The sequence below is a fragment of the Peromyscus leucopus genome, chromosome 20 (assembly GCF_004664715.2).
Source record: "Peromyscus leucopus breed LL Stock chromosome 20, UCI_PerLeu_2.1, whole genome shotgun sequence".
Taxonomy (NCBI): domain Eukaryota; kingdom Metazoa; phylum Chordata; class Mammalia; order Rodentia; family Cricetidae; genus Peromyscus; species Peromyscus leucopus.
The window spans coordinates 14985082-15009364 of NC_051080.1; the positions used below are offsets into that span (position 1 = coordinate 14985082).

Sequence of the window (24283 nt, forward strand, 5' to 3'; positions counted from 1 at the left end):
TGGGGGAGGACGAGGTGAGTGCGAGCGTCGATAGCCTCAGTGGCTTCTGAACTTTGGGAGTGTCTGAACCTAACGACCAGTCGGACAGGGTAGCAGTGCCCGGGACCCATAGATATCGCGACCCCACCCCAAAGAACTAGGTAGAATGGTCTCTGGTCCAGAGCCACGCTCTCCTGGCCCTTAAGGTCCCGGAAACACCTTCAATTGGCCACAAGGTAGCCCGTAGCAGCTCTAGTGGTGATTGGCCTTCCCTTGACAAGTGCCGCCTACTGGGACCGCCCCATCTGCCCGCTGTCCCTGAATTACCTGTCAGTGGCTTGTCTGCTCTGCACCTAACTCCACGCCGCCGGGCTGAGGGATGCCAGGTCGGGACCCTGCCAGATCCAGAAAACTGGTAAAGGCCCCTGAGCTGAATAGGTACTGGACTGGGGTCAAGTTGTGAGGGCGAGAAATGGAAGCCAGACTTGGGGGAGAAAGGTGCCGGGTGTTAAGAAAGACATGGGTCAGTGATGGGCACCAGAAACATATATAGGAGCAAGGTTGGGACAAGTGGCCATGGCTTCAGGGACATGGACAGGGAGGCAGATTCCAGCAGTGTCTCAATATCCCCTGCAGGCTGAAGCAATGGCAGCTCCAGGGATACCACCTCCCTTAACCCCAGAGGCAGCTGGGACCGTCTCCGGGGGAGGGCGTGGGGAACCCAAGCAGCTACCTGAGCTGATCCGCCTGAAACGAGATGGAGGGCATCTGAGTGAGGCAGACATCAGGGACTTCGTGCATGCAGTGATGGATGGCAGTGCACAGGACACACAAATCGGTGTGTGGCAAGCCCTAATTGAACCTTGACCCCTGACTGCCCCATATGCACCACAATACCCCATCACCATCACAGGCCCCAGAAAACTCATGCTCTGTGGAACACCTCACTCATATGTCCATACTTAGGGGCCATGCTGATGGCCATTCGGCTGCAGGGCATGGACCTAGAGGAGACCTCTGTGCTGACTCAGGCCCTGGCAGACTCTGGGCAGCAACTGGAGTGGCCCAAGGCCTGGCACCAGCAGCTTGTGGATAAACACTCCACAGGAGGTGTGGGCGACAAGGTCAGCCTGGTTCTGGCACCTGCCCTGGCTGCATGTGGCTGCAAGGTTAGTGAATGCCACCTCTACAAGTCTCTGACCCACTCACAGGCACCTCCTACCCTCAAGCCTGGCTCAAAGCTCTCAAAGACAGAACCCAGGGTTGTCCTATCCCCCAATACAGCCCAAGTTCCGCCATGGAATACTGCTGCCTCTGTACCTAACAGGACCCTCAGAGGAAGAGCTGGGTCTTTCTCTTCTTGTCCCTTGAATTTGGGTCCCAGACACATGAGTGCCAGCCTCTTACCCTACTGGCAAACTGCTCCCCACCAAGTACAGTTTATTTCCTTTCCAGCAATTGGGCACCTACATGAACTGTTTAAAATATTTGAAAATATTACAACTGCTTAAAAAAGTAATTTTAGCTGAAGTTCTTACTGGTGGAGAGATAAAATGGGATAGGGGAAGTGGTGTAGGAAAAGTCAGTATTCCTATCCACCAGGTGCCAATGATCAGTGGACGTGGTCTGGGGCACACAGGGGGCACACTGGACAAGCTGGAGTCTATTCCTGGGTTCAATGTCACCCAGAGCCCAGAGCAGGTACAGGTGGGCCACTAATCTATCATTGATCTGGGTTGAAGGAGAATCACTGGCCAGAATCACAGGACGATCAACAGATAGCTTATTTATCTGGGTCACTAGTGAGCATGCTGACTTCCCTAAAGGTTATTGATTGTAGATAGGCCGGAGTCATCAAGAGAACTTTGATCAGGATCATTACTGGGGAATGGGTGGAAAACACCGATGAGCTGCTAATCATTAATGTATTATAACTAATCAGGACCTTTGGCAGGTCAGTCATCAGAGAAAGATTACTGACACTCTCGGGCCATGTTTTGAACTTTGGCTGGGTCAGTGGCCAGGGCCAGTGAGAGGGTCCTTCCCCAGAGGTCACACTGCAGGTGTCTGAACAGATACTGCTCTTACTGGAGGAAGTGGGCTGCTGTATTGTTGGCCAGAGTGAGAAGCTGGTCCCTGCTGATGGAATCCTGTATGCTGCCCGAGACGTGACAGCTACTGTGGACAGCGTGCCACTCATTACAGGTGACCTGATATGGGTACCCTGACTGACATACAATCCACTAGGCACTGCCACCTTTATCACAGAGGCAACCCCTTCTGTCCCCAGGTATCATACCCTGGGGATGATGTTTCTGTTCTCCACAGCATCAATCCTCAGTAAGAAGGTCGTGGAGGGACTGTCCACTCTGGTGGTAGATGTTAAGTTTGGGGGGGCTGCAGTCTTCCCAGACCAGGAGCAGGCCCGAGAGCTGGCAAAGACATTGGTGAGCCCGTGCTGGGCCTCTGTGGCCTTTCTTTCCTATTTCTTCTTTTCTTTCTTTTTCTTTTTCTTTTTTTCTTTTTCTTTTTTTTTTTTTTTGTTTGTTTGTTTGGTTGGTTGGTTTTGAGAGACAGGGTTTCTCTGTGTACCTTTGGCTGTCCTGGATCTCGCTCTGTAGACCAGGCTGGCCTCAAACTCACAGAGACCCGCCTGCCACTGCCTCCCAAGTGCTAGGATTAAAGGCGTGCGCCACCACCGCTGGACCTCTGTGGCCTTTCTGTGAAGGAATGTGAACCTTCACATTCACCTTCTGCCATACCCTTGCCTCTGCCCACTCAATAATACGGGTAGAACCAACTGGCAATCCCCCTTTCCAGCCCTCCTACCCTATCTAATCAAGGCTGTCCTGAGCTTGGGCTGGGAAAATCCTGCACAGAGCCCCTGCACTTAGGATGGATCACAAGAACACCCCATCACCACCACCACCTGGCAGTGTTGGTTTCTGATCTCCACCCCAAACCGTCCCTGACATCTTAACCCAGGTGCAGCAGGCATAGAATTTGGTAATGCCAGCTGGACACTGAGTAGTGCCTCCCCAGGTTAGCACAGGAGTGGGCCTGGGGTTGCGGGTCGCAGCAGCCCTGACCGCCATGGATGACCCTCTGGGCCGCAGCGTGGGTCATACCCTGGAAGTGGAAGAAGCACTGCTTTGTCTGGACGGTGCGGGGCCGCCGGACCTACGGGACCTGGTCATTAGGCTAGGTGAGAGGGCTGGGGTTAAGACCACCTATCTGCATGCCAGGAGCTCTCAACTCCTGCAGCTTCTGCAGCTTCTGCAGCTTCTGGGCTCCGTCCCTCCCGCCAGCAGGGGGCGCCATCCTTTGGCTTAGCGGACAGGCGGAAACCCAAGACCAGGGCGCCGCCCGAGTGGCCGCGGCGTTGGATGACGGCTCTGCGCTGCGCCGCTTCCAGCTGATGCTTTCGGCGCAGGGCGTGGACCCCGGCCTAGCCAGAGCCCTGTGCTCCGGGAGCCCCACGCAACGCCGCCAGCTGCTGCCCCACGCCAGAGAACAAGAGGAGCTGCTCGCACCGGCAGACGGTGAGACCGGATATGCCTGGCCAGGCCCCACCCACTTCCTCTCCGCGTCTTTTCTTTCCCGGTCCTGCCCTCGTGCGTCCGCCCGCCGCTCCTCAGCGACAGTCTTCTCCCTTAGGCACCGTGGAGCACGTCCTGGCGTTGCCGCTGGCCCGTGTGCTTCACGAGCTCGGGGCCGGACGCAGCCGAGCGGGGCAGCCGATCAGGCCGGGAGTGGGTGCCGAGCTGCTGGTCGACGTGGGTCAGTGGCTGCACCGCGGTGAGCGCCGTCCGGAAGCCGGAACCACTCCCACACTCCCGGTCGCCCACCCGCCCGCCCGCTGTGACCTAGGTAACCGCTTCCGTCGTTCGTGCAGGTACACCCTGGCTCCGCGTACACCTGGACGGCCCCGCGCTCAGCGGCCAGCAGCGCCGCGCTCTACAGGGGGCGCTCGTGCTGTCGGACCGCGCACCCTTCAAGGCCGCTTCGCCCTTCGCTGAACTAGTCCTCCCCCCGACCATCGCACAGCCCTAAATCCGACCCCACCGTAGGCAGGTAGGGGGGGGGTCCCGCAGTTGAGCAAGCCCCCCACACTAGGGGCGGGCCCGGGTGGGACACGGTGAACACGTGACCTCCGCGATTTGTCTATGAGGGTAATGCTGCTGCCTCATCCACTGCGTTGCAGCGAGCTAGAGACCTGCTAGTGTGAGGTGCGGATGCTGGGGCTCACAAAAGGGGTGTGTTATTAATATTTACCAGTCCCATCTTCTCGGGGTGGTGTCAGGGGCCAGCTCAGGGACAGACGGGCCCATGGTGCCCTGAGCATGAATGGGTTGGGCTGTGTGACATTGATGGCACTGGTTTTCTGCTGAGCCTCAGATCACACTGTAGTGACCCCTGAGGCCAGAAAGGATTACCCCTTTAAGGTGGTAAACCAGAGTATCAACATCCTTCCTTTAAAAGATTTATTGTAAATAGACACGTGTGCTCTGGTGCCCAGGCAAAGCATATTCTGAATGCCTCCAGGCATCAGAGGGAAGCCTGGCAGTTGAGGTGCAGGCTGTCCATCCATAGATTGCAGTAATGAAGCCGAGGCTCCTAGGTTAAAGAACTAGGAGTGACAGGTGTGGAGCAAACCGTCTATGGACATTTGGTGTTGCCGAAGCTGAAGCTGAAGGCTTGAGGTGGAACAGTTCTGAGTTCTGATGGGCCCATGCAGACAGCTGGCTAAGCTGCTTGGATGTGGGGGGATGAATTTCTCCCGCGGTGGAGGCCCGGGCACCTTCCTTGTCTGCTCTTTTCTGACTTCTGGCATCTCCGTTCTTTTCCAGAGGCTTCAGGTCCATGGTGCTACTGGCTCTAGGGCCCAAAGCTTGGCCCAGGCTCTCTCCGTTCAAACCTCGAGTCCTTCTCCGGATCCCAGGAAGTGAAACTCTGTATGTAAAGTCCCGACACTTGTCAGGGCAGGGCCAGCCCCAAGGCCCTGGCCTAAGAACTAGGCTGCTGATCACTGCCCTGTTTGGGGCTGGACTGGGCTGGGCCTGGCTGACAGCAAGAGCTGAGAAGGAGCAGTGGCGCCAACAGCAGCGGACCGAGGCCCTGCGCCAGGCTGCTGTGGGTCAGGGTGACTTCAGCCTACTGGACCACCACGGCCAGCCTCGATGCAAAGCTGACTTCCGAGGCCAGTGGGTCCTGATGTACTTTGGCTTCACTCACTGCCCTGACATCTGCCCCGATGAGCTGGAGAAGCTGGTGAAGGTGGTACAGAAGCTAGAGGCAGAGCCTGATCTGCCTCTGGTACAACCCGTCTTCATCTCTGTGGACCCCGAGCGGGATGACGTAGCAGCCATGGCCCGGTATGTGCAGGACTTCCACCCAAGGCTGCTGGGTCTGACTGGTTCTAAAGAACAGGTGGCCCAGGCTAGCCGCAACTACCGTGTGTACTACAGCGCTGGTCCCAAGGACGAGGACCAGGACTATATTGTGGACCACTCCATTGCCATCTACTTGCTCAACCCAGATGGTCTCTTCACAGACTACTATGGGCGGAGCAGGTCAGCAGAGCAGATTGTAGAGAGTGTACGTCGGCACATAGCTGCCTTCCGTAGCATCCTGCCCTGAACTATGCTACCTAAGCCCTGTCAATAAATGAATGTACTTAATCTGTATGTGTGTGCTCTATCCGCACCCCATTTAAATGGTTTGTTAGGTGAACAGGTAGGGGTAGCAACGCCACTTTATTAGGCTAGGCCAGCCAGGAAGCAGCACTGGAGTAAATGGCCCCACAGCACATTAAGGGCACAAGATTTCCAGGTATACACTACCTTCCACCCCTGCCTCAGTGCTCTCCACTCAAGGCTGGGCCATGGAGGGGGCAGCATAGGTCTGGAAGCGGGTATGAGCTCGTTGGTGTGTGAGCAGTCTCAGAGACATGGTGTCCACAGCTGCCTCCAGTCCTGGCTGCTGGGTGATCTCCACCGTATAGTCATTAGCCTGTGGAGACGAGGCATCAGCAGAGTCCAGGGGTGTTTCCCCATCCATCCCATGTGTCCCAGGCCACTCACCAGTTGCAAGGAGGCCAGCATGGAGCGGCACACCTCAAAAGCAGGCTGCCCAGCTACGAGCTCTGCAAAGGGGCACCACTCATTGAGCTGGGGGAAGCGTGAGACCAACTGGTCCCCGTAGGTGTGGATATCAAAGGGTACATGCTGCTCCTGCACAGGGGAAGGACGCATTAGCTTCCAGTGGAGAGACAGCTCTGAACAAACCCCAACTGGTGGCAGGCGGTTACAGTACCAAGCAGCATGCCTCACCTGCTCCTGGAGCAGGGGCTGGATAGTATCTTCCCAGTCCCTGATGCGCTGGCTCAGCTCTGTCTCCTGGACAAACTTCTGGGAGGTGGCAATGAAGAGTTCCTGCGGAAGGACCAGTGGGTTCTTCCTTGCACGCAGAGCCCAGGATGCCCCACCACTCCCACCTGTTACCCAGGCTTACCACATTTCTTCGGACCAGCTCCTCATATCGCAGGGACTCTGGCATCGCCTCTGCATCTGGAAAGGCCAACCGCGAGCTGCTGCAGCTATGGGGCTAGACACTCTCCCCTCATGCAGCTCTTGCTCCCTCAGCACATCTCAGGGGCTCCCAATCCAGACCTACCTAGGTCAGCAGCTTCCCCAGGCATCACCCCCTCAGGCTCTGCATACTCTTCAGGTTCTAGAAAGTCGTCTGCTGAGACACGGAGAAGTGACCAGGGGCAGCTGCTCAGACAGCAATAGGTACTGAGAGCACCAACCCCCGGCCCCCACCCACCCCACATCAGATGGCACCTACCTGCTACCCCTAGGTCTTCTAGGGAATCTTCCAAGCGTTCCTCCTCTACAGGCCACAGATCCTCCTTGGCACTGGGCAGCCATCTCTCAGTCACCTATCCAGAGAATATCTGTGAGGAATCTCACCTTCTAGGCCCTGTGGGGTCTGACTTGAGTACTATGGGTACTTGCCTTCCGTCTCTGCAGCTTCTGAAGGGTCTCGAGTTGTTCTTTTACATGTTTCCAGTACAGCACTTCCATGTCTGCAGAAAAAGACCTTATGAGGGGCTTCCCCATCCAGCCCAAGCTCACATTTGTCCACCCAGGACTTCCAGTGACCCTGGCAGGGAGGATGGGGGTGGAGCTGGGGAAGGCGGTTAAGGACTATCTTCCCTGAACAGGTACGTAGGACCCCACCTCACCTGCAAAGGTTGGGCCCTTTCGCCGAGGCTTCCCGCTGTCAGCATGGTCGGCATCTGTCAGAGAGTAGTCAGCAAGAACCGGGCCAGAATCCCGGCACCCAGGCAAAAGGCTGTACCACCTTAGCCACACTCACTCACAGGCAGCCAGGTACCACTGGTGGAAGTCCTGCAGCTTGGTAGCACACTTCCTCTTGCGCTTCTGTCCTGGAACCTCTTCCACACAGGGGGGCACAGAATAGGGCTTACCTGGAGGCACAGAGGGACTGCATCCAGAGTGGCCAAGGGAAGGGCATACAGAACCCCCTCCAATCCACTACCTCAGAACTCAGTAGCTCTAGGCAGGGGAACATGAATGAGGTGCCACCATCCTACTGACCTTTCTGGAAGAGCTTAGAGTCCAAGGAGTCAAAAGGGTCCAGGCTCTGCCAGGGGTCTGGGGTCTCCTGAGCAAACACAAGCAGAAGTTGAGGGGGGGTAGAGCATGAGCCCCCCCTACCAGAGCTGACACAATGGGAACAGCCCAGGATTAGAGGCCCAGGGCTACGTGGGAGAGGACTTAAGTTTCTGGAAGAAGTATTAAGGGTCTAAAGGGCAACAGGGCAAAGACAGGACAGGGATACCCTTGAATATACCATCCCTGACAGGGCCCAGAGACCGGGCACCTCTCACCTGTAGCCGGGAGGCAGGCTCCTGGGCCCCTCGTGGCTCCCGCAGCATGTATCTCCTTGGCAAGGTGGCACTCTGCAAAGAAATAGCCCATAGGCTTTCCTTTCTGGCTCCTGTCCACCCAAGGCGCTCAAGATCCTAGAAATTCTGCTTAGGCTCACATCAAAAACATGGTTCAAGGCCCCCCTAGGGACTAAAAAGTAAAAGTTGGCAAAGTGCTGGACCCGCTAGCATGGGGACCCGAGTTCAATCCCCAGCATTCACATAGTCAGCTGGGTGTGGTGGTGCTCACTTGGGTTGTTGGACAGTTTCCTCTTAGATTAGAACTATGACACAGGATGTGAAAAGAAAAATACAACAACAGGATGTCCTAAGGCAGTGGTCTCAGTCTTCTTAATGCTATGACCCTTTAACACAGTTCCTCATGTTGTGATAATCCAACCATAAAATTTCATTACTACTTCATAACTGTAATTTTGCTAGTTATGAATCATAATGTAACTATCTGATATTTGATATGAGACCCCGAAAGGGGTCACAACCTACAGGTTAAGAACTGCTGTTCTAAGATGAGGTGAAATACTTCATCCTGCAAGGACGATCATCAAGTAAACTCAAAATAGCTTCAGGAAGTTCCTAAAACTGATCAGATTCATTAGGCCCCTATTTTCCCAAGAGTACATAAACAGTAAAGACTCCGGAGAAGATTCTCCAACAGCCCAACCACTTAGAAGGCTTAGAAGTAGAGACTATCCAAGCTTCATAGAAGACTCAGACAAGCTAAGCTAACTGGAAGAGGTTGAGACCAACCAAGCCACAAGGAAAAGACACTCTCCAGCTGGGCATGGTGGCACACGCCTTTATCCCAGCACTGGGGGGGGTGGGGGGGGGTAGAGGCAGGCAGATATCTGTTTAGTTCGAGGCCAGCCTGGTCTATAGAGTGAGTTCTAGGATAGGCTCCAAAGCTACACAGAGAAACCCTATCTCGGGGAAAACAACAACAACAACAACAAAAAACCACTCTCCAACCTGCTGAGCTGCCTTCAAGTTGTAATCCAGGTTTCCAGCTTTTGTGAGCTACCACATATGCTTGGATGGGTCTTTGGTGATGCGGGTGTCTCTGAGTCATTTCTGCTCCTATATAACACCTCACCCACATCCCTCTAAGTAATCCCAATAAAATTTGCATTGGTTCAACAAGTTGGACTTTGATGCCATTTGCATGTTGATCTGTCTTCAGTTCCCTACCTAGGGTGAATAGACATTTGCTCACATCTCCACAGGGCCAGGACAGAACAAAAGATGAAATGGAGAGAAGCACATGGTCCTGGAGGTACAGGGTAGCAAGTCATCTAAGTGAAGCCGAGCAGCCTACGAATGGGGAAAATTTCCAAATACAGATGTCCCTTCCCATGTGCTGTGTTAGAGTGTCTTTTTTTTTTGGGGGGGGGGGGGACACGACAAGGTTTCTCTGTGTAACAGTTCTGGTTGTCCTAGAACTCGCTTTGTAAACCAGGTTAGTCTCAAACTCACAGAGATTCACCTGCCTCTGCCTCCCAAGGGCTGGGATAATGGCTAATAGTGTCTTCCTGCTATGGTTCTTACTCTGTATGGGTAGTGAGACATGCAACTAAGGCTGAGCCATTAGGATTTTGATTTATCTGTGAAGGGAATTCCAGATAACAGTCTTCATCCATATGGTATGGGTGGCACGCCTGCTTGATAAAGTGGGGTCCACCACATGACTATGGAGATGTCCTGAAAAGAGCTCAGGGGTTGAGAGGAAATTCTGCAGTCTCCGACAGCACACCAGGGCAGAGGTTATTGGCAAGCAGCGGAAGAGGTTGCTTGGCCATCGCTGTGTGTAGTAAGACATGCACCTGGGCCTAAGATGGTAGCCAAGCAGGAACTTGTTTGTGTCAGGAGCAATGCAACAGCAAAGGGAGGTCAGTTAGCATCTTCCATGCTGGCCTCCCTCTGATCTGGCAAGTTAGTCAGATAAGTGAGAGAACAAGACAGAGGCCGTGACTTGCCACTTCTTAGGGCTTAGAGGCCAAAAGGAAAATAAAAATTAGATCCATGTTCAAAAGCCCTTCCTGGGATCCAAGAACATGGAAGCCATGGGAATAATAAGAGTGAGGAGGAGAACATGATAAAAAGTGATAGAAGGTACCCCTCGGGTCTGAACTTTAATAGCAAAAAAGGAAAAAATATGGGACCAGCATGCAGATGGAGGTATTAACTATGGCCTAGTACAAGAAACTATGGTAATCCGCACTTAGACCGCTGGAAGTGAAGAATCCTTTGAGAAGCAATGGAAGAGCCTGTCACAGCCTGGCTTGTGAGGCTGTGGGACATGGAATCGGATGGGATCAGTCTGACTGCTGTGGATGCAGAATATGAGCAACAGAACTACCCATCCCTCAAGGAAAAGGCTGCATAACCTGAGGTATAAAGGAAACCAGTCGGCTGGCCTATCAGAACCATTAGGAACACGTGTTCATCTCTGTCTGTGGTCCCCATAACTGTCTGGGGATGGACAACAGCAGAGGAAGGAGAGGCCCTACTACGAGATCTGGGACCAAGAAGTTGTGCTTGACCCTCCCCAGGCCACACAGAACTATGTTCACAACCTTGAGGCTGGTATGGGGATGTAGCGGCTGTCGAGTCCCTTGGTGGGATGTGATCTTTATGGAGTAGCAGAGGCTTTGGCAGATCTGAGCAATCTAGTTTGCAAGGTGCTAAAGTACTTGGGAGGAGATAAGAGCAAACAAACAATGGGTCCTCTGTGTAACTAGGCAAGTGTTGTGTGGGCTCAGGACAGAAAGACTCACAGGCTTTTGAGCAGGCTAAGACCCTGTGCCCCTCCCATCCTGCCCCTTCCTGAACATTATGTTCAGAGGCTACAGCTGGGACTATGGCAAAAGCAACCCAAGCAACCGGTCCCACAGGGCTTTGGTCTCAATCACGGAGAGGAGCAGAAGCTCAGTGCACAAGAATTCGTCATCTCAGCAGTGGGGAGGTGGACCTAGGTAGCTCCTTGGAGGTAAGTGGCAGACCGACCTAGCCTAATAGATGGGTGAAAGTCTTGGAAAACAGGGTGGGGGACTGACAAGAAGATGGTTCATCAGCTAAGAGCACTGGCTATTCTTACAGAGGACCCAAGTTTGGTTCCCAACACCTACCAGGTAGCTCACAACTATCTGTAACTCCAGCTCCAAGGGATCCAACACCCTCTTCTGGCCTCCACAGACATCAGATATGTATGCATGCATGTATGGGTGCTTACACATACATATAAAATAAAAATGAATCTTCTATGGGTTTTTTTTTTTCCAAGACAGGGTTTCTCTGTGTAATTCCAGCTGTCCTGGAACTCGCTCTATAGACCAGGTCGGTCTTGAACTTAGAGATTCGCCTACCTCTACCTCTCAAGTGCTGGGATTAAAGGTATGTGCCACCACCAACTGGCTAACAAAAATGAATCTTTAAAAAAACAAAAAGTTGGACAGCTTGTGAGGAATGAAACCCAAGGGTGACTTCTAACCTCCATATACATATAAACACAAACAATCCTAAGGAGAACCAGTCATCAGGGAAATGTTTCCTTTAAAACCACAATATTGCTGGGGGGGTGTAACTCCACAAGAGAGTGCTTACCTAGCATGTACAATACAGTGGGTACAATACCTAGCACCATAAATATAAGTAAGTAAATAAACAAGGAGAGAACATGATAACCTGGCATGATGACTCATACTTGTCCCAATACTTGGGAGGCTGAGACAGAAGGATCACAAGTTCAGGATTAGCCTGGACTATAAAATGAGACCCTGTCTCCAATAACCAAACCAAACCAAAATAATAGACTCCAGCATCCACCCAGAATTCATGTTAATGTTAATGTTCCCTTCTAAATACTAAAGGTTGGTTTTGGAAGAAGTAATCCCCTTTTCTGTGTGTGCCGTGTATAATTACCTAACTTCGTCTTTGGCTTGAGTGTGGTTGCCCACATGGATGAGTGAATGTGGAGGCTGAAGCGGATGTTCAGAATCATTCTCAAGTCTCCTTCCCCTTATTCAGTGAGGCAGAGTCTCTGATCAAAGCCAAAGTTCACCCTCGTGTTTAGTCTTGCTAGCCAGCTTGCTCTGGGTATCATGTCTCTACCTTCCAGGACTGGAATTCTAGGCAGGCCGCTACACCTACCCAACATTTATGTGGGCTCCTGGGAATCCAAACTGGTCCTCATGCTTACATTAAACATGAAAGATCCTGCCTGGCTGGTTTTATTTAAAAAAAAAAAAAAAAAAAAAAAAAAAAGCCAGTTGGTGATGGCACAAGACATTAATTCCAGCCCTCAGGAGGCAGAGGCAGTCGGGTCTCTGTGAGTTCAAGGCCAGCCTGGTCTACAGAGAGAGTTCCATGACAGGCAAGGCTACACAGAGAAACCCTGTCTCAAGACAAAACAAAACAAAAATTTTTACAAGTTAAAAATTCTGTATGTGGCTGGATGGTGGTGGCACACGCCTTTAATCCCAGCACTCAGGAGGTAGAGGCAGGTGGATCTCTGAGTTCGAGGCCAGCCTGGTCTATAGAGTGAGTTCCAGGACAGGCTCCAAAGCTACACAGAGAAACCCTGACTCGAAAAACCAAAATAAAATAAAATAAAATAAAAATCTGTATGTGGGGATGCAGTCAATGTACATATGCGTGCAGACACCTGTCTGTGGAGGCAGAAGCACCAGATCCCCAGTGAAGTTACAGGTGGTTATCAGTTGCCTGATGTGGCGGCTGGAAACGAACCTGGACCGTCTGCAAAATCAGTACACACTGAGCCATCTCTCCAGCCCCCTCGTTTCTTAATGTATTCACATCACAATGCTGGGGATTAAACTCAGGGCTTCCCATCGGCTAGTCAAGAATCCAGCATTCAAATACAACCCCAGCCTCCTCAGAGCTTCTGTTTTGTTTGTAGTTTGTGTTCAATAAATGAGGGTTTCTTAATCATGTCTCGATAGATCACACCCGTGGGGCTGAAAGAGGCAGCAGAAAGTCCTCCACACTCATTCTCTCACGGCAGCCTGACAGCATGGAGCTCGGGGTCAGCGGATAGCACAGGGCCTGGGAGCCCCACAGGGCTCAGAGCCTTGACCGCCAGTTCATCCTCAAGGAGCAACTGCCCTTTGCTTAAGGAGGAAAAGGATGTGAAGCTACATTAAACAGTCTGGCTGGAGGATGGCCAGGCTTCAGGGCAGACACTCCCTGAGAGGACACACAAAGCTAGAGTGATGGACCCTGCACTGAGGTCCCCAGGGAACGTCAATTCTGCCCCAGAACCAGGGCTTGCCCTGCTGACAGCTGGAGCTCTGCAGGTCGCTGTGTCCCACCTGCTGTGAGGTCCTGGGCTCTGCAGGCTCCGGAGCAACCTCTGGGAGTTCTGCTACATCCTCTGCATCCTCATCTCCACCACTGAGCAGAGGGCCATCTAGAAAGTTTGGGCAGGAACCAAGAAACCAGTTAGCCCTAAAGAGGCTGGAGGCCAGGTAGCAGGCGGAGCTCCCATGTAGGAGGCTCATAGCCAGTTCCTAGAAGAGCTGGACAGGCCAGCCTCTCCTCTCAGCTTCACACTTTAGCATTTGAAAAACTGAACAAGGCTTTATAGTCTCGTCCTCATACTGGCATGCTTTGGTTGGTTTACCTTATTTCTTGGCAAATATTTATGTTTTCTGCTTATTTATTTGTTTGTTTATGCTGTGGGCTGAATCCTGGGCCTTGTATATGTACTTGCTCATTTATTTGTTTGTTTATGCTGTGGGCTAAGGCCTGGGCTTTGTATATGGCTAGGCAAGTACTCCAAGTTACAGCCCCAGCCCAGATTCTTATCGTTACCATTTATGTTCACATGGAGAAGACCCAGGAAAACAAATCTCACTGATGATTGCACCCTAGCACAGAGAGCCAACATAAGCTACCACTAAACCTGTTCCCAAAAGCCAACAAAGAGGAAGCAAGTAAGACAGGCTAAGGAAACTGAGAGCATCCAAGGTCGGAGTTCCACCTAGCGCTGCCTCCCTGATCCTCTCTTCTCACCTGGCTCTTGGGAGACGCAGAGTACAGGAACAGGACTCCCATTCCTAGAGACTTCCATTGGCTGCTCCTCAACATCCTCAGCATCTGGGAGACAGATATTGGACATGGTCAGCCTCATCGCTGGACGGTCCCCACTGGTACCAAAGGAGCCTCTCTGAATTGCCAGCAGAAAGCAGAACCCAGCAGGCCCCAAGTCTGGGATTAAGGAGGCCACCAGATACCAGACCCCAGTACTGAGCTAAACTATGACCTTGTTGGCTGGTAATCAAGGTACAAAAAAAGATGAAGGAGAAAGAAGCTCTAGCCAACCTATCCACAGTGAAAAAGGCTGGTGGTATGAGGTAGCTTCTAAGGCCAGAGACGTAGGCATAAGATAACCAGCAGTAGTCTCCCAAAAGATCTTCATCTACTTCCCACTAAGCCCCCACCTCCAAAGCCTTACCTTTCCGGCTCCTTGGCATGGGGCACACATCTGGAGGCTCCACAGGACACAATCCCACTGGATCCAACATAAAGGAACCTCTGGGGCCGGGGGTACATGTGTTCATCCTGAAATCCTTCCGGCTGGCCAAGACCTCACCCTGACAGCTGTGTGGTCAAAAACAGGCTTACCACAGAGACCCTTCCCAGGCAGGTTTCCTGCCCCTCTTTCCCATGCTAGCACAGTGTTATACCTATACAAGGGGCTGTTGTTCTTTTCCACTTCATCAGGGGCCACCAGGGCCATGGGCAGAAGGGGTATGATAAGCAGCTCCTGAGGGTAGGGGAGGAAGAGCTCTGAATTCTACACGGAGTAACACTGAGAAGACTGCTGTCCCCACCGCACAAAGGTCGGGACACTCACACTGGATGCCTGGTCATTTTTCAGATCCACATTGGCCCGGGAGTCAGGGAAGTCATCCAGGGACAGGAGCTGCAGGAGAACGCAAGTACTCATGGGAGCAGGGCCAGGCAAGCACCCAGGGCAGAGTCCACATGCCCCAACTCACCTCATCCTCTGTTTCATAGGTAGCTCCTGAGTTGACGGCTCTGTTGCTACCATCTTCCTGTACTAAAGAGAGCTGCTTGGCTCGCCTGAGAAAGTAAAACATACCAAGAGCATCCTGGGAGACTTCAGGAGCCTCCCGAGCTGCAAGCAGGGCTCAGCTAAGAAGATGAAGGCCTCTTTCCTCCTAGCTCACTTCTAATACTCACCTCTTTCCAGAAATAAAATCAAGAGCCTGGTAGACCAGCGAGTAGAGGTACTCCACCTGGCAACCAGAGGCAAGCAGTAAGGACGTGGAAAGGAGGTTCCCAAATGAAATGGTGCTTGCAAACACTGCCCAGAACCTTTCTTATTAGACACCGGTACATATCAACATCTGGCCATCACTTCCAAACCTCCGTACAAGCCCAGCCAGTTTTACTACTATTACATAATTCTCACTACCCAGAGTGGTGGCATATGCCTATAACCTCAGCACATAGGAGGCTGAAGCAGGAGGATTATCATGAGTTTGATGCCAATCTAAGCTATACAATAAGTTCTGGGTTAGAATGTAAGACCCCATCTCAAATAAATAAATAAATAAAAATCTTGACACACCTGCTCCAGCATGCAAAGGCTAAGGCAGGAGAACCTAAGATTGAAGGCCAGCCTGGGCTACTGCCAAGCTACTGTCTAAAAACAAACAAGCATACTGAATAAACTGCTCAGTGAATAAGATGCTTGCTATGCTCAGATCCTGAGCATCCACAGAAAAAGTTGGGTAGGTGGCATGCATTTGTAACCCCAGCACTGGGATGGGAAGGCAGATCCTGGGCATTTGCTGGCTAGCCAGTCCAGCTCTAACAGCAAGCTCCAGGTTCAGTTAGACTTTGTCGAAGAATAACGGAGAGAGCTGACAGATGGTTCAGCAGTCAAAAGCAGTTCTGTTCCTAGCATCCAGATGGCAGCTCACAACCATAACTCCAGTTCCAGGCGATCTTACCTCTGAGGTCACCAAGCACATACAGTGCACGTAAAAACATGCAGAGAAAGCACTCATACCCATAAAATAAAATAATATTGTTTTGTTTCTTAAGACAGGGTTTCTGTGTGACCCTGGCTGTCCTGAAATTTGCTCTGTAAACCAGGCTGGCCTTAAACTTAGAGATCTGTCTATCTCTGCCTCACAGAGTGCTGGGATTAAAGGAATGTGCCACCACACCTGACAAAAATAAAATCTTAAAAAAAAAAAAGGTAAACAATTCCTGTATCAACTTCTGACCTACATATTTAGGCAACCACACATGTTCACCTACATACAAACCACACATGTGCACACACATACAAACACTGAAATATAAACATAAAAATAATTCTCTGGGGCTGGAGAGATGGCTCAGCAGTTAAGAGTGCTTGCTGTTCTTTCAGAGGACCTGAGTTTGGTTCCACACTCTCATTAGCTATTCACAACCACTTATAACTCCAGCTCCAGGAAAATCAGTTGCCTAGGGTCTCTGGGTGTACCTACACTCAAATGCATACACCCACATGCATAAGTACCTGACATGCAAACACATGAATCTGAGTTTGGATCCCCAGAATCCATGTTAAAAAGTCAAACATGGCAGTGCATGCTTGTAAGCCCAGCCTTGGGGAAGGCTGTGGTAGCAGAGATAGAAGAAGCCCTGAAGTTCACCTGTCAGCCAGGCAAACAAACCAGTGAGCTTCAGGTGAGACCCTGACTCAAAAAATAAAAGTGGAGAGAGAGCAAGTAAAGACACAGGCATTAACTCCAGAGTTACACATTCCTGGGCACAGACATGCGCAGACACCCATATGTAACAACAACAACAACAATAATTCTCAAGTCAAACCAGTCTCTTCAGAATTACTTTTGACAGTTGAGGTTTCTACTTCTCCGCTGTCCCATACTCCACACATCTACAAGCACAGCCTCCTTGACACAGGTCATGGCCATGTCCCGATGGGTGCCCACTATGCTTCAGACCCAGAATGCTCACACATGGTCCCCACTGTCCTCCTGCCCAGTGCCCCAGGCCAGCTGCAGCTCCTCCTCCTAGCTCTACTACTCCATTCACAGGAGGGTGCTCGGGGTCTCTGGTGGCCCTGCCAAACGTAAGCCACGTGGGCCTGCCTGACAGATCTTTCATTTGCTTCTTGTTGGCCTCCTCCATAGAACCAGAGGTCCCAGCATAGGGTGAGACCTGAAGTTTTTCTAAATGATGGCATAGCACATAGTATCATAGCATAGTATCCACATGTGGAAGGCAAGGAGAGCAGAGCTTATACACACTGTGCCTGAGCTACAGGTAATTATGTACATGAGGGACAACAGAGCCCCCAGCACACCTGACCCTCCCTCTCTTCCTGGTCATTTTATTTATTGACTTGGTGCTAGGGATGACAACCAGGGCCTCCTGTATGCTAGATGAGCGTCATACACTTGAATTACACCTCTAGCTTAGCCATACCATTCTGTACATTCATGTTGTCTATATGTGTTTGTATGGGGCTGTGTACAAACGTGTACAGATGCACATGTACATTGTACAAATGGTTAAGGAAGCCATACGTTAACCTCAGATGTCTTCCCCAACTGCCCTCTACCTTATTTTCAAGCTGGACCTGAGAAGACCATTGGTTAGCTAGGCTGGCTGGCTAGTGAGCTCCAGGGCTCCACAAGTCTCCCACACCATACCGCTAGGGTTACACCTGGCTTTTTATGCGGGTGCCGAGGATCCAAACTCAGGTCCTCATGTTCATACAGCAGACTTTTGCCAACTGAACCATCACCTCCTGGTAGTGCCATTTTAAACTCAAATTTACTGGACACATTGTAGAACATGCCTGTTATCCAAACACTTAAGCGGCAAAGGCAGGGAGAACCAGAGGTTCAAGGCAAGCCTCAGCTAAGAGCAAGCTCAAGGCCAGTCTGCTAATAAAATCCTACCTCAAAAACAAGCAGGTTGGGAATATTGTTTAGCTGGCGAAGCATTCACCTAGCATACATGAAGCACCACCCCTCACCCTACCCCAAGCCCCACCACAGGACTGCAAAAATTAGACATGGTGGCTGACACCTGTCATACTAGCCCTCCAGGAGGTAGAAGCAAACGGATCAGAAGTTCAAGGTCATCTTCCTCAGGTAGACATAATATTCAAGGTCAGCATGGGATGCATGAGACGTGTCTCAAAAAAGCAAACAATAAACTCCAGTTTTTCTTTGGTATTGAAAATTGTGAAGGAATCATAAGTGTGAGCCACAGTGAAAGCAGGCTACAGATAGATGTACACCATTGCTGGCCCAGAAGAAGCCAATCATGTTACTCCCACTCAACACTAAAGCACAAAGATCAGCAGTCTGTGGAACCCACCTTTTTACTGTAGACACAAGCTGAGCCCTGGATCAACAGTGCTGCCTCAATGAAGTTCATAGTGGTTTTGCCTTCATCAAAAGAAATGCAGATCTGGTCCAGCTGCAAGAGAAAACATTAGTAAGCTAGACTCGGTGGGCATGCCTATGATCCCAGAAGTTGGGACATTGAGTAGGATTCAAATTCCACCTACGCTGCATAGTGAGACAGAATCAAAGAAAGCAAGATGCCAGGGCAGAAGGCTATGCTCACTTCCTCCAGGGCAGCTCAACCCACCACCCACAAACATAGCTCCAAGTCTACTAGACTTTGCCAGTTGCCTCTGGGTATTTCTAGAGGAAAGCTAGATCTTTGTGATTCCCCCTACTTCCTGGATCCTTTGAGACCAAGTGTTTTGGAAGAGAGAGGTCCCCAAAGGATACTGACTATGATGGCTAAAGTTGTATACCAGCTGTCACCAGCACCTCACATTGTACCCACCCAGGTCAAAACCAACTGTGACAGACTCCAGCACAAAGACTCTTTACCCCGAGAGAAGGAAAAGGAGACAAATACAGCATGCTCTGTCCTTTGACTGGAAAATTGAGGAAACGGTGCCATAAGTAGTTCTCTCTCTGCAAGCCTCCTCTGTGAACCTTGGCTCTTAGCCATATTTTGGCTCTTTATTCCCCACTGAACACCTTCTATCATATGTAAGCGACCAGCCACACACATGTCAACAATTGCCAAATCTGTCCTCAGAATAACTTTCTCCCCGAGGCTCTGAGGTTCCATTTACAGGTACCTACTGGGGATCTAAAATAAATAAATAAATAAATAAATAAATAAATAAATAAATAAATAAATAAATAAATAAATCAAGATACGGCACAGAAATGCTCAAGGTATTGGGGATTGAACTCACGATCTTACAGGCACTCTTACTACTGCCCAGACACCTATGTCCAACTGTCTTATTCAACGACCTAGATTTTTATAAACAAGAGTCAAAGGAATAGGTCATGCTGGACTCCAAGCATCCCTACTCCTCCCGAGAAACTTAAGGACCTCAGCTCCTCTCCTCTTTTGCTCACCTGTCAGTTCAATCTAGGAACCACTTCCACATTCCTCTCCCACGACTACTGCTCAGAAATGCTCAAGGTATTGGGGATTGAACTCACGATCTTACAGGCACTCTTACTACTGCCCAGACACCTATGTCCAACTGTCTTATTCAACGACCTAGATTTTTATAAACAAGAGTCAAAGGAATAGGTCATGCTGGACTCCAAGCATCCCTACTCCTCCCGAGAAACTTAAGGACCTCAGCTCCTCTCCTCTTTTGCTCACCTGTCAGTTCAATCTAGGAACCACTTCCACATTCCTCTCCCACGACTACTGCTCTGGCCCAGCCTCACCTCTAACTGGGCTCCTCCCGACCCCGTCTTCCGTATGTTTACAGGCCTTCTGCCACTCGGAGGGAAAGATCTGAAACTCTAAACAAGGCTTCCATGGGAGGTCTTTAAACCCAGTCTCCTCCAGCTACCGGACTTCCCATGTAAGCTGCATTCTTATGCTTTCCACTAAGGCAAGCACAATGTCCCCTTTACATAATTTTCAGCTTATCAGACATGGCAACTCCTTTTACTTCAAATAAAATCAGGTCCCTCAGTCAAAGTCTTCATAGTATCCTAACCTTTTCTTTCCAATCTATCACCCATTTATGACAACACCCAGATACAGGCAGTAGAGGGAACAGATCTGCTTTGTCCACTATCAGCTGTGACTTCCAGCATATCATTTCATCTCTCTGGTGACTATATCAGTTTTTGTTGTAAAAACTACATTGCTTTATATAAAACACAAAGAAACAGTGCTTAGGCCAAATAGGCACCTAATACCCAACAATGTGGTTCCTCCTTGGTATCTAGGATTTCTCCCTAGAAAGCAGAAATTCTATCTCTTATAGTTTTGGTTGTAAGCCTAGCCTTTAACTGCTGAGCCATCCCTCCAGCCCTAGAAATTCTATCTCAAGCATAAAAGCATAAATTACTGTTTGCTTTACGTGCTATTGGTGTTTCGCTGTTGTTTTTGGTTTTTTTTTTTTTTTTTTTTTTTTTTGAGATAGAGTTTCTCTGTGTAGCCTTGGCTGTCCTGGAATTCTCTCTGTAGCTCTGTAGACCAGGCTGACCTCAAACTCACAGAGATCTGCCTGCCTCTGCCTCCCAAGTGCTGGGATTAAAGGCATGTGCCACCACTACCCAGCCAGTACGACCTCTTAACACTGTTCTTGGCAACTGTGCAGTGTAAGTTAATCATCAGGGCCCATGTTCACTTAATAAGGATTTTTTTTAAAAAAGATTTATTTATTTATTATGTATACAGTGAGTGTTCTGTCTGCAGGCCAGAAGAGGGAGCCAGATCTCATTGTAGATGGTTGTGAGCTACCATGTGGTTGCTGGGAATTGAACTCAGGACCTCTGGAAGAACAGCCAGTGCTCTTAACCTCTGAGCCATCTCTCCAGCCCCCACTTAATAATGATTTATCCTGCATCTATGCGTCAGGCATTCTACAAAGTAGAAGAAATCATACACAGTCTCTGCCCCTTTAGAATTTACATTGTAGGGTGGAGACAGACCACAAACTAGAAAGTTGAAGAATACCTTGTGACATTGTTATAACAAAGAGAATTATTTTGGATAGAATGGTTAACTGACACTTCAGACATAAAGGATCTGGGCTGGGTGTGGTGGCACATGCCTTTAACCCCAGCTCTCAGGATGCAGAAGCAGACAGATCTCCCTGAGTTTGAGGCCAGCCTGGTCTACAGAGTGAGTTCCAGGACAGCCTGAATTACACAGAAACCCCCTCTCAAAAAACCAAAATACATGAATGAGTGAATGAATGAATGAATGAATAAATAAATGGATAAACAAATAAAGACAATAATAAAAAAGTTAAAGGATGAAAAGACTCAGTCATAAATAGAACAGTCACTTATAGGACAAGAAATCACAAATACCCTTCAGCCAAGAACAAGCATGGGATGCCATAGGTTGACTGTTCAAAAAACATGAAGAGCACCTAGAGGTGTGGCTTAACGACAGAGCACTTGCCTACCATGTATGCAGCCTTTGAGCAGTGAGATCGCTCAGTGGAGAAATGTGCTTGCCATGAAGCCTGATGACTAAGTATCTATGTGGTAGAAGGAAAGAAGAGACCTCCACAAGCACACTGGTATGCACACACCGCCCCCACATAATCATGTTAATTTTTAAAATTAAAATAAAAAATTTATTAAACGCACATAAGGTACAGGACATCTGTGGGTAAATCTAAAACTACCAAGCAATGAATGCAATGAAAACCTGAGGGCTTTAAACTAAAACTGACTATAAATTTTTTTTCTAAGATGTGTGTTTGCATGCATTTATGTGTGTGTGTGTGCCATGTGCTTACAGGTGTCCATGGAACCGGAAGATGGTCCTGGAACCCCTGGAAGTAGAGCTACAAGCCACTGTGAGCTGCGTTAGGGTTCTGAGAACCAAACCCAGGTCTTCTGCAAGAGCAGCATGTACTCTTAATCAGAGTCATCACTCTAGCCCTGATTTTAATTTTCTAAAAAATTCTGTGGGTGTTTTGCCTGCATGTGTCTGTGCACCACTTTTGGTGCCAACGGAGGCCAGATGAAAGCAATGGATCCCCTGGAACTGGGATTACAGACAGCTGTGATCCCTCATGTGGACACTTGGAATTGAACCTGGAGGCTGGACGGTGGTGGCACATTCCTTTAAACCCAGCACTCAGGAGGCAGAGCCAGGCAGATCTCTGTGGGTTCCAGGCCAGCCTGGTCTACACAGTGAGTTCCAGGCCAGGCTCCAAAGCTATACAGAAAAACCCTGTCTCAATCCCCCACCAGAAAAAAAAAAAAAAAAGAATTGAACCTGAGTCCTCTGGAAGATCAGCCAGTGCTCTTAACTGATGAACCATCTCTCCAGTTCCCTGCACTCCCGGCCCTGTCTGTCTGTCTGTCTGTCTGTCTGTCTCTCTCTCTCTCTCTCTCTCTCTCTCTCTCTCTCGTTTTTCAAGACAGGGTTTCTCTGTGTAGTTTTGGTGCCTGTCCTGGATCTCGCTCCGTAGACCAGACTGGCCTCAAACTCACAGAGATCCGCCTGGCTCTGCCTCCCAAGTACTGGAATTAAAGGTGTGTGCCATGGCCCAGCTCGTTTTAATTTTTAAGACTCACACTAGCTCTAGCTACTGGATGATGTCCAATCTAGGAACTTGGATGAGAAGGTCTTAAATATCTAGGTTTAATAGGCCTAGACCAGACATAATGTGATACTCTGGCTGTATAACTAACAGAATTCATAGGTCAACTTGGTGTGGGATATGAAGCCTTATTACATCTCTTAATTTCCACCTTTAGTTGAACATCAAAACTTTACCAAAACAGGACTAGAATTTGAACCAAAAATCAAAAGCTCCACTTTAAATAAAACCCCAAGGGCTCATGTAACATCCCAGAAAATGCCAAGAGAGTTTCGAGAACAAACAGATTTGGAGGCAACAAGTAGTAGCGGTATGGGTGTATCCCACGACTTGGAGCTGAAAACCCGTATTTTAAATCACGCAAGATTTTCTATTTTTAAGGGAAAGAAGGCTCCACCCCGGGAAGCTCAACACTTAGGAGAGAAAAACGAAGCGGTGAAATAGAAATCCTAATAGCACTGTTTCAAAAAGGAATTTGTCAGACCAACAAATGCTCTCCAACTGAATTACAGGGCATTTCAAGCATCTTTTGGATTTTGTGAGATGAAAAACCACTGCCGTTCAACACAAGAGATCTGTAACTATTCAGTAGTGGAATCCGATTGTATTGGGCTGAGGAGTGAAAAATGCAGAAATGGAGCAGACAGAGCCTAAAGAGACCTAGACACTGCTGCTAAAAATGGAGGCGTGAAATGCTGATAGGCTAGATTACAGCGAGGGGCAGGGCCACATACTAGGGGCGGACCCTTCGGGACAAAGCTGGCTCAAGTTAAGAGCCCCGGGTATGGGTGCGTCACGACACACCAGGGAAAAGACATGGGCGGAGCTTGAGGTCTAAAATACGAAATCCCTTTCCCTTCGGGATCCAGATCTCTCAAATACAGTCAAGAGTCCAGGCATAGTAGGGTCGATTAGCACTCGCAAAATGAGATACTGAGGCAGGAAGATTCGAGTTTAAGGCCTGTCTTAAGAAGAAAAAAGGGATTAAAAAAAAAAAAAAAAAAAAGCTCAGTGGTAGAGCGCTTGCAAAGCTCGTACAAAGCCCTAGCTTAAATCCCAAGCACCCCCCCAAAAAAGGAAAACGAAAGTGATGCTTCCCAATGTACTGTACCCCGAAAAGAAAGCAGAAATAATGGATTTATTGAAGAAAAAGGTTATCATCCAACCAAATCGATTTCACAGCTCGTTCACGGGTAGAGACCTGAAATTGACAGCTCCAGGAGACCCTAACCGAAGAAAGTTTTGAGAGGCAGGCTGGAGTTGGGGGAGGAAAAAAAAAACAACAAGCCGAGAAACTGAGGACAAAACACCAGACGGCTACAGACCTGGAGGCGGGGGTGGCAGTGACGCCTGAGTCCCCAGGCTCGTGCCATTGCCCCGCCGCCCTCACCTCCTCCAGATACTCGCCCAGCTGTGCCGCTACGTCCACCTCCCAGTTCTTAGTGAGATCCCGGATGGGCTGCAAGAGGTGAGCGAAGCGCACCTCCACATCCTCCATGTCCAGAAAGGGACGAGAGGCCCGGGACCGTACACTGGCTCCGGATAGGGCCAGCAGCCTCAACCCGCCACTGGCTCTGGCGCCATTTTGGTGTTCCCGCCCAGGAAGTACGCACACGGCCGCGGCGCGCACGCCTATGACGTAACGCGGGCCACAGTTTCAAAGTGGAAGGAAGGCGCACGAGGGA

The 24283-nt window shown here is 49.9% G+C and overlaps 3 protein-coding genes across 12 annotated transcripts; 2 read left to right on the plus strand and 1 right to left on the minus strand.

The window, feature by feature from the left end:
• Window positions 1–50: 50 nt before the first annotated feature.
• LOC114693029 (thymidine phosphorylase) lies at window positions 51–5664 on the plus strand. Of its 3 annotated transcripts, none has more exons than XM_028869197.2 (11): window positions 54–417; window positions 616–817; window positions 946–1148; window positions 1582–1680; window positions 2055–2184; window positions 2308–2426; window positions 3022–3184; window positions 3291–3521; window positions 3637–3777; window positions 3875–4053; window positions 4830–5664. In XM_028869197.2, the coding sequence occupies exons 2-10, from the start codon at window positions 625–627 to the stop codon at window positions 4030–4032; spliced, it is 1437 nt and encodes a 478-aa protein (XP_028725030.1). In that variant the 5' UTR covers window positions 54–417; window positions 616–624; the 3' UTR covers window positions 4033–4053; window positions 4830–5664. The 3 variants fall into 3 exon arrangements, 2 of the variants coding, with proteins under 2 accessions (XP_028725030.1, XP_037053335.1); XM_037197440.1 differs by having other exon boundaries at window positions 56–394; window positions 4830–4917; XR_005089619.1 differs by having other exon boundaries at window positions 51–394; window positions 3291–3777; window positions 4830–5660.
• On the plus strand, window positions 3574–5664 carry LOC114693030 (protein SCO2 homolog, mitochondrial). Of its 3 annotated transcripts, XM_028869199.2 has the most exons (3): window positions 3574–3777; window positions 3875–4053; window positions 4830–5664. In XM_028869199.2, exon 3 carries the CDS (start codon window positions 4843–4845, stop codon window positions 5617–5619), a length of 777 nt encoding a protein of 258 aa, XP_028725032.1. In that variant the 5' UTR covers window positions 3574–3777; window positions 3875–4053; window positions 4830–4842; the 3' UTR covers window positions 5620–5664. The 3 variants fall into 3 exon arrangements, with proteins under 3 accessions (XP_028725032.1, XP_028725033.1, XP_037053336.1); XM_028869200.2 differs by lacking the exon at window positions 3875–4053 and having other exon boundaries at window positions 3765–3849; XM_037197441.1 differs by lacking the exons at window positions 3574–3777; window positions 3875–4053 and adding an exon at window positions 3815–3874.
• Window positions 4447–24232, minus strand: Ncaph2 (non-SMC condensin II complex subunit H2). 6 transcript variants are annotated; one of them, XM_028869194.2, is made up of 21 exons: window positions 24082–24220; window positions 18347–18448; window positions 15179–15234; window positions 14974–15058; window positions 14829–14897; window positions 14659–14738; window positions 14427–14572; window positions 13985–14068; window positions 13282–13379; window positions 7898–7969; window positions 7605–7671; window positions 7367–7474; window positions 7229–7282; window positions 6999–7069; window positions 6829–6922; window positions 6655–6723; window positions 6493–6548; window positions 6312–6413; window positions 6063–6212; window positions 5823–5991; window positions 4447–4932 (listed from the first exon to the last, which is right to left on the minus strand). In XM_028869194.2, the coding sequence occupies exons 1-20, from the start codon at window positions 24094–24096 to the stop codon at window positions 5851–5853; spliced, it is 1719 nt and encodes a 572-aa protein (XP_028725027.1). In that variant the 5' UTR covers window positions 24097–24220; the 3' UTR covers window positions 4447–4932; window positions 5823–5850. The 6 variants fall into 6 exon arrangements, with proteins under 6 accessions (XP_028725027.1, XP_028725025.1, XP_028725023.1 ...); XM_028869192.2 differs by having other exon boundaries at window positions 6655–6726; XM_028869190.2 differs by having other exon boundaries at window positions 6655–6726; window positions 23989–24220.
• Window positions 24233–24283: the final 51 nt, after the last annotated feature.

Bases quoted from the DNA above. Each gene is read 5' to 3' on its own strand.
- LOC114693030 (XM_028869199.2), top strand. From the start codon at position 4,843: ATGGTGCTACTGGCTCTAGGGCCCAAAGCTTGGCCCAGGCTCTCTCCG.
- Ncaph2 (XM_028869190.2), bottom strand. From the start codon at position 24,096: ATGGAGGATGTGGAGGTGCGCTTCGCTCACCTCTTGCAGCCCATCCGG. The intron at 14,069-14,426 runs GTAAGGCTTTGG...TCTGTCTCCCAG, and splicing joins CATGCCAAGGAGCCGGAAAG to ATGCTGAGGATGTTGAGGAG. The intron at 6,923-6,998 runs GCAAGTACCCAT...TTCTCTGGATAG, and splicing joins AGAAGCTGCAGAGACGGAAG to GTGACTGAGAGATGGCTGCC.
- LOC114693029 (XM_037197440.1), top strand. From the start codon at position 359: ATGCCAGGTCGGGACCCTGCCAGATCCAGAAAACTG. The intron at 3,185-3,290 runs GTGAGAGGGCTG...TCCCGCCAGCAG, and splicing joins GGACCTGGTCATTAGGCTAG to GGGGCGCCATCCTTTGGCTT. The intron at 3,522-3,636 runs GTGAGACCGGAT...CTTCTCCCTTAG, and splicing joins GCTGCTCGCACCGGCAGACG to GCACCGTGGAGCACGTCCTG.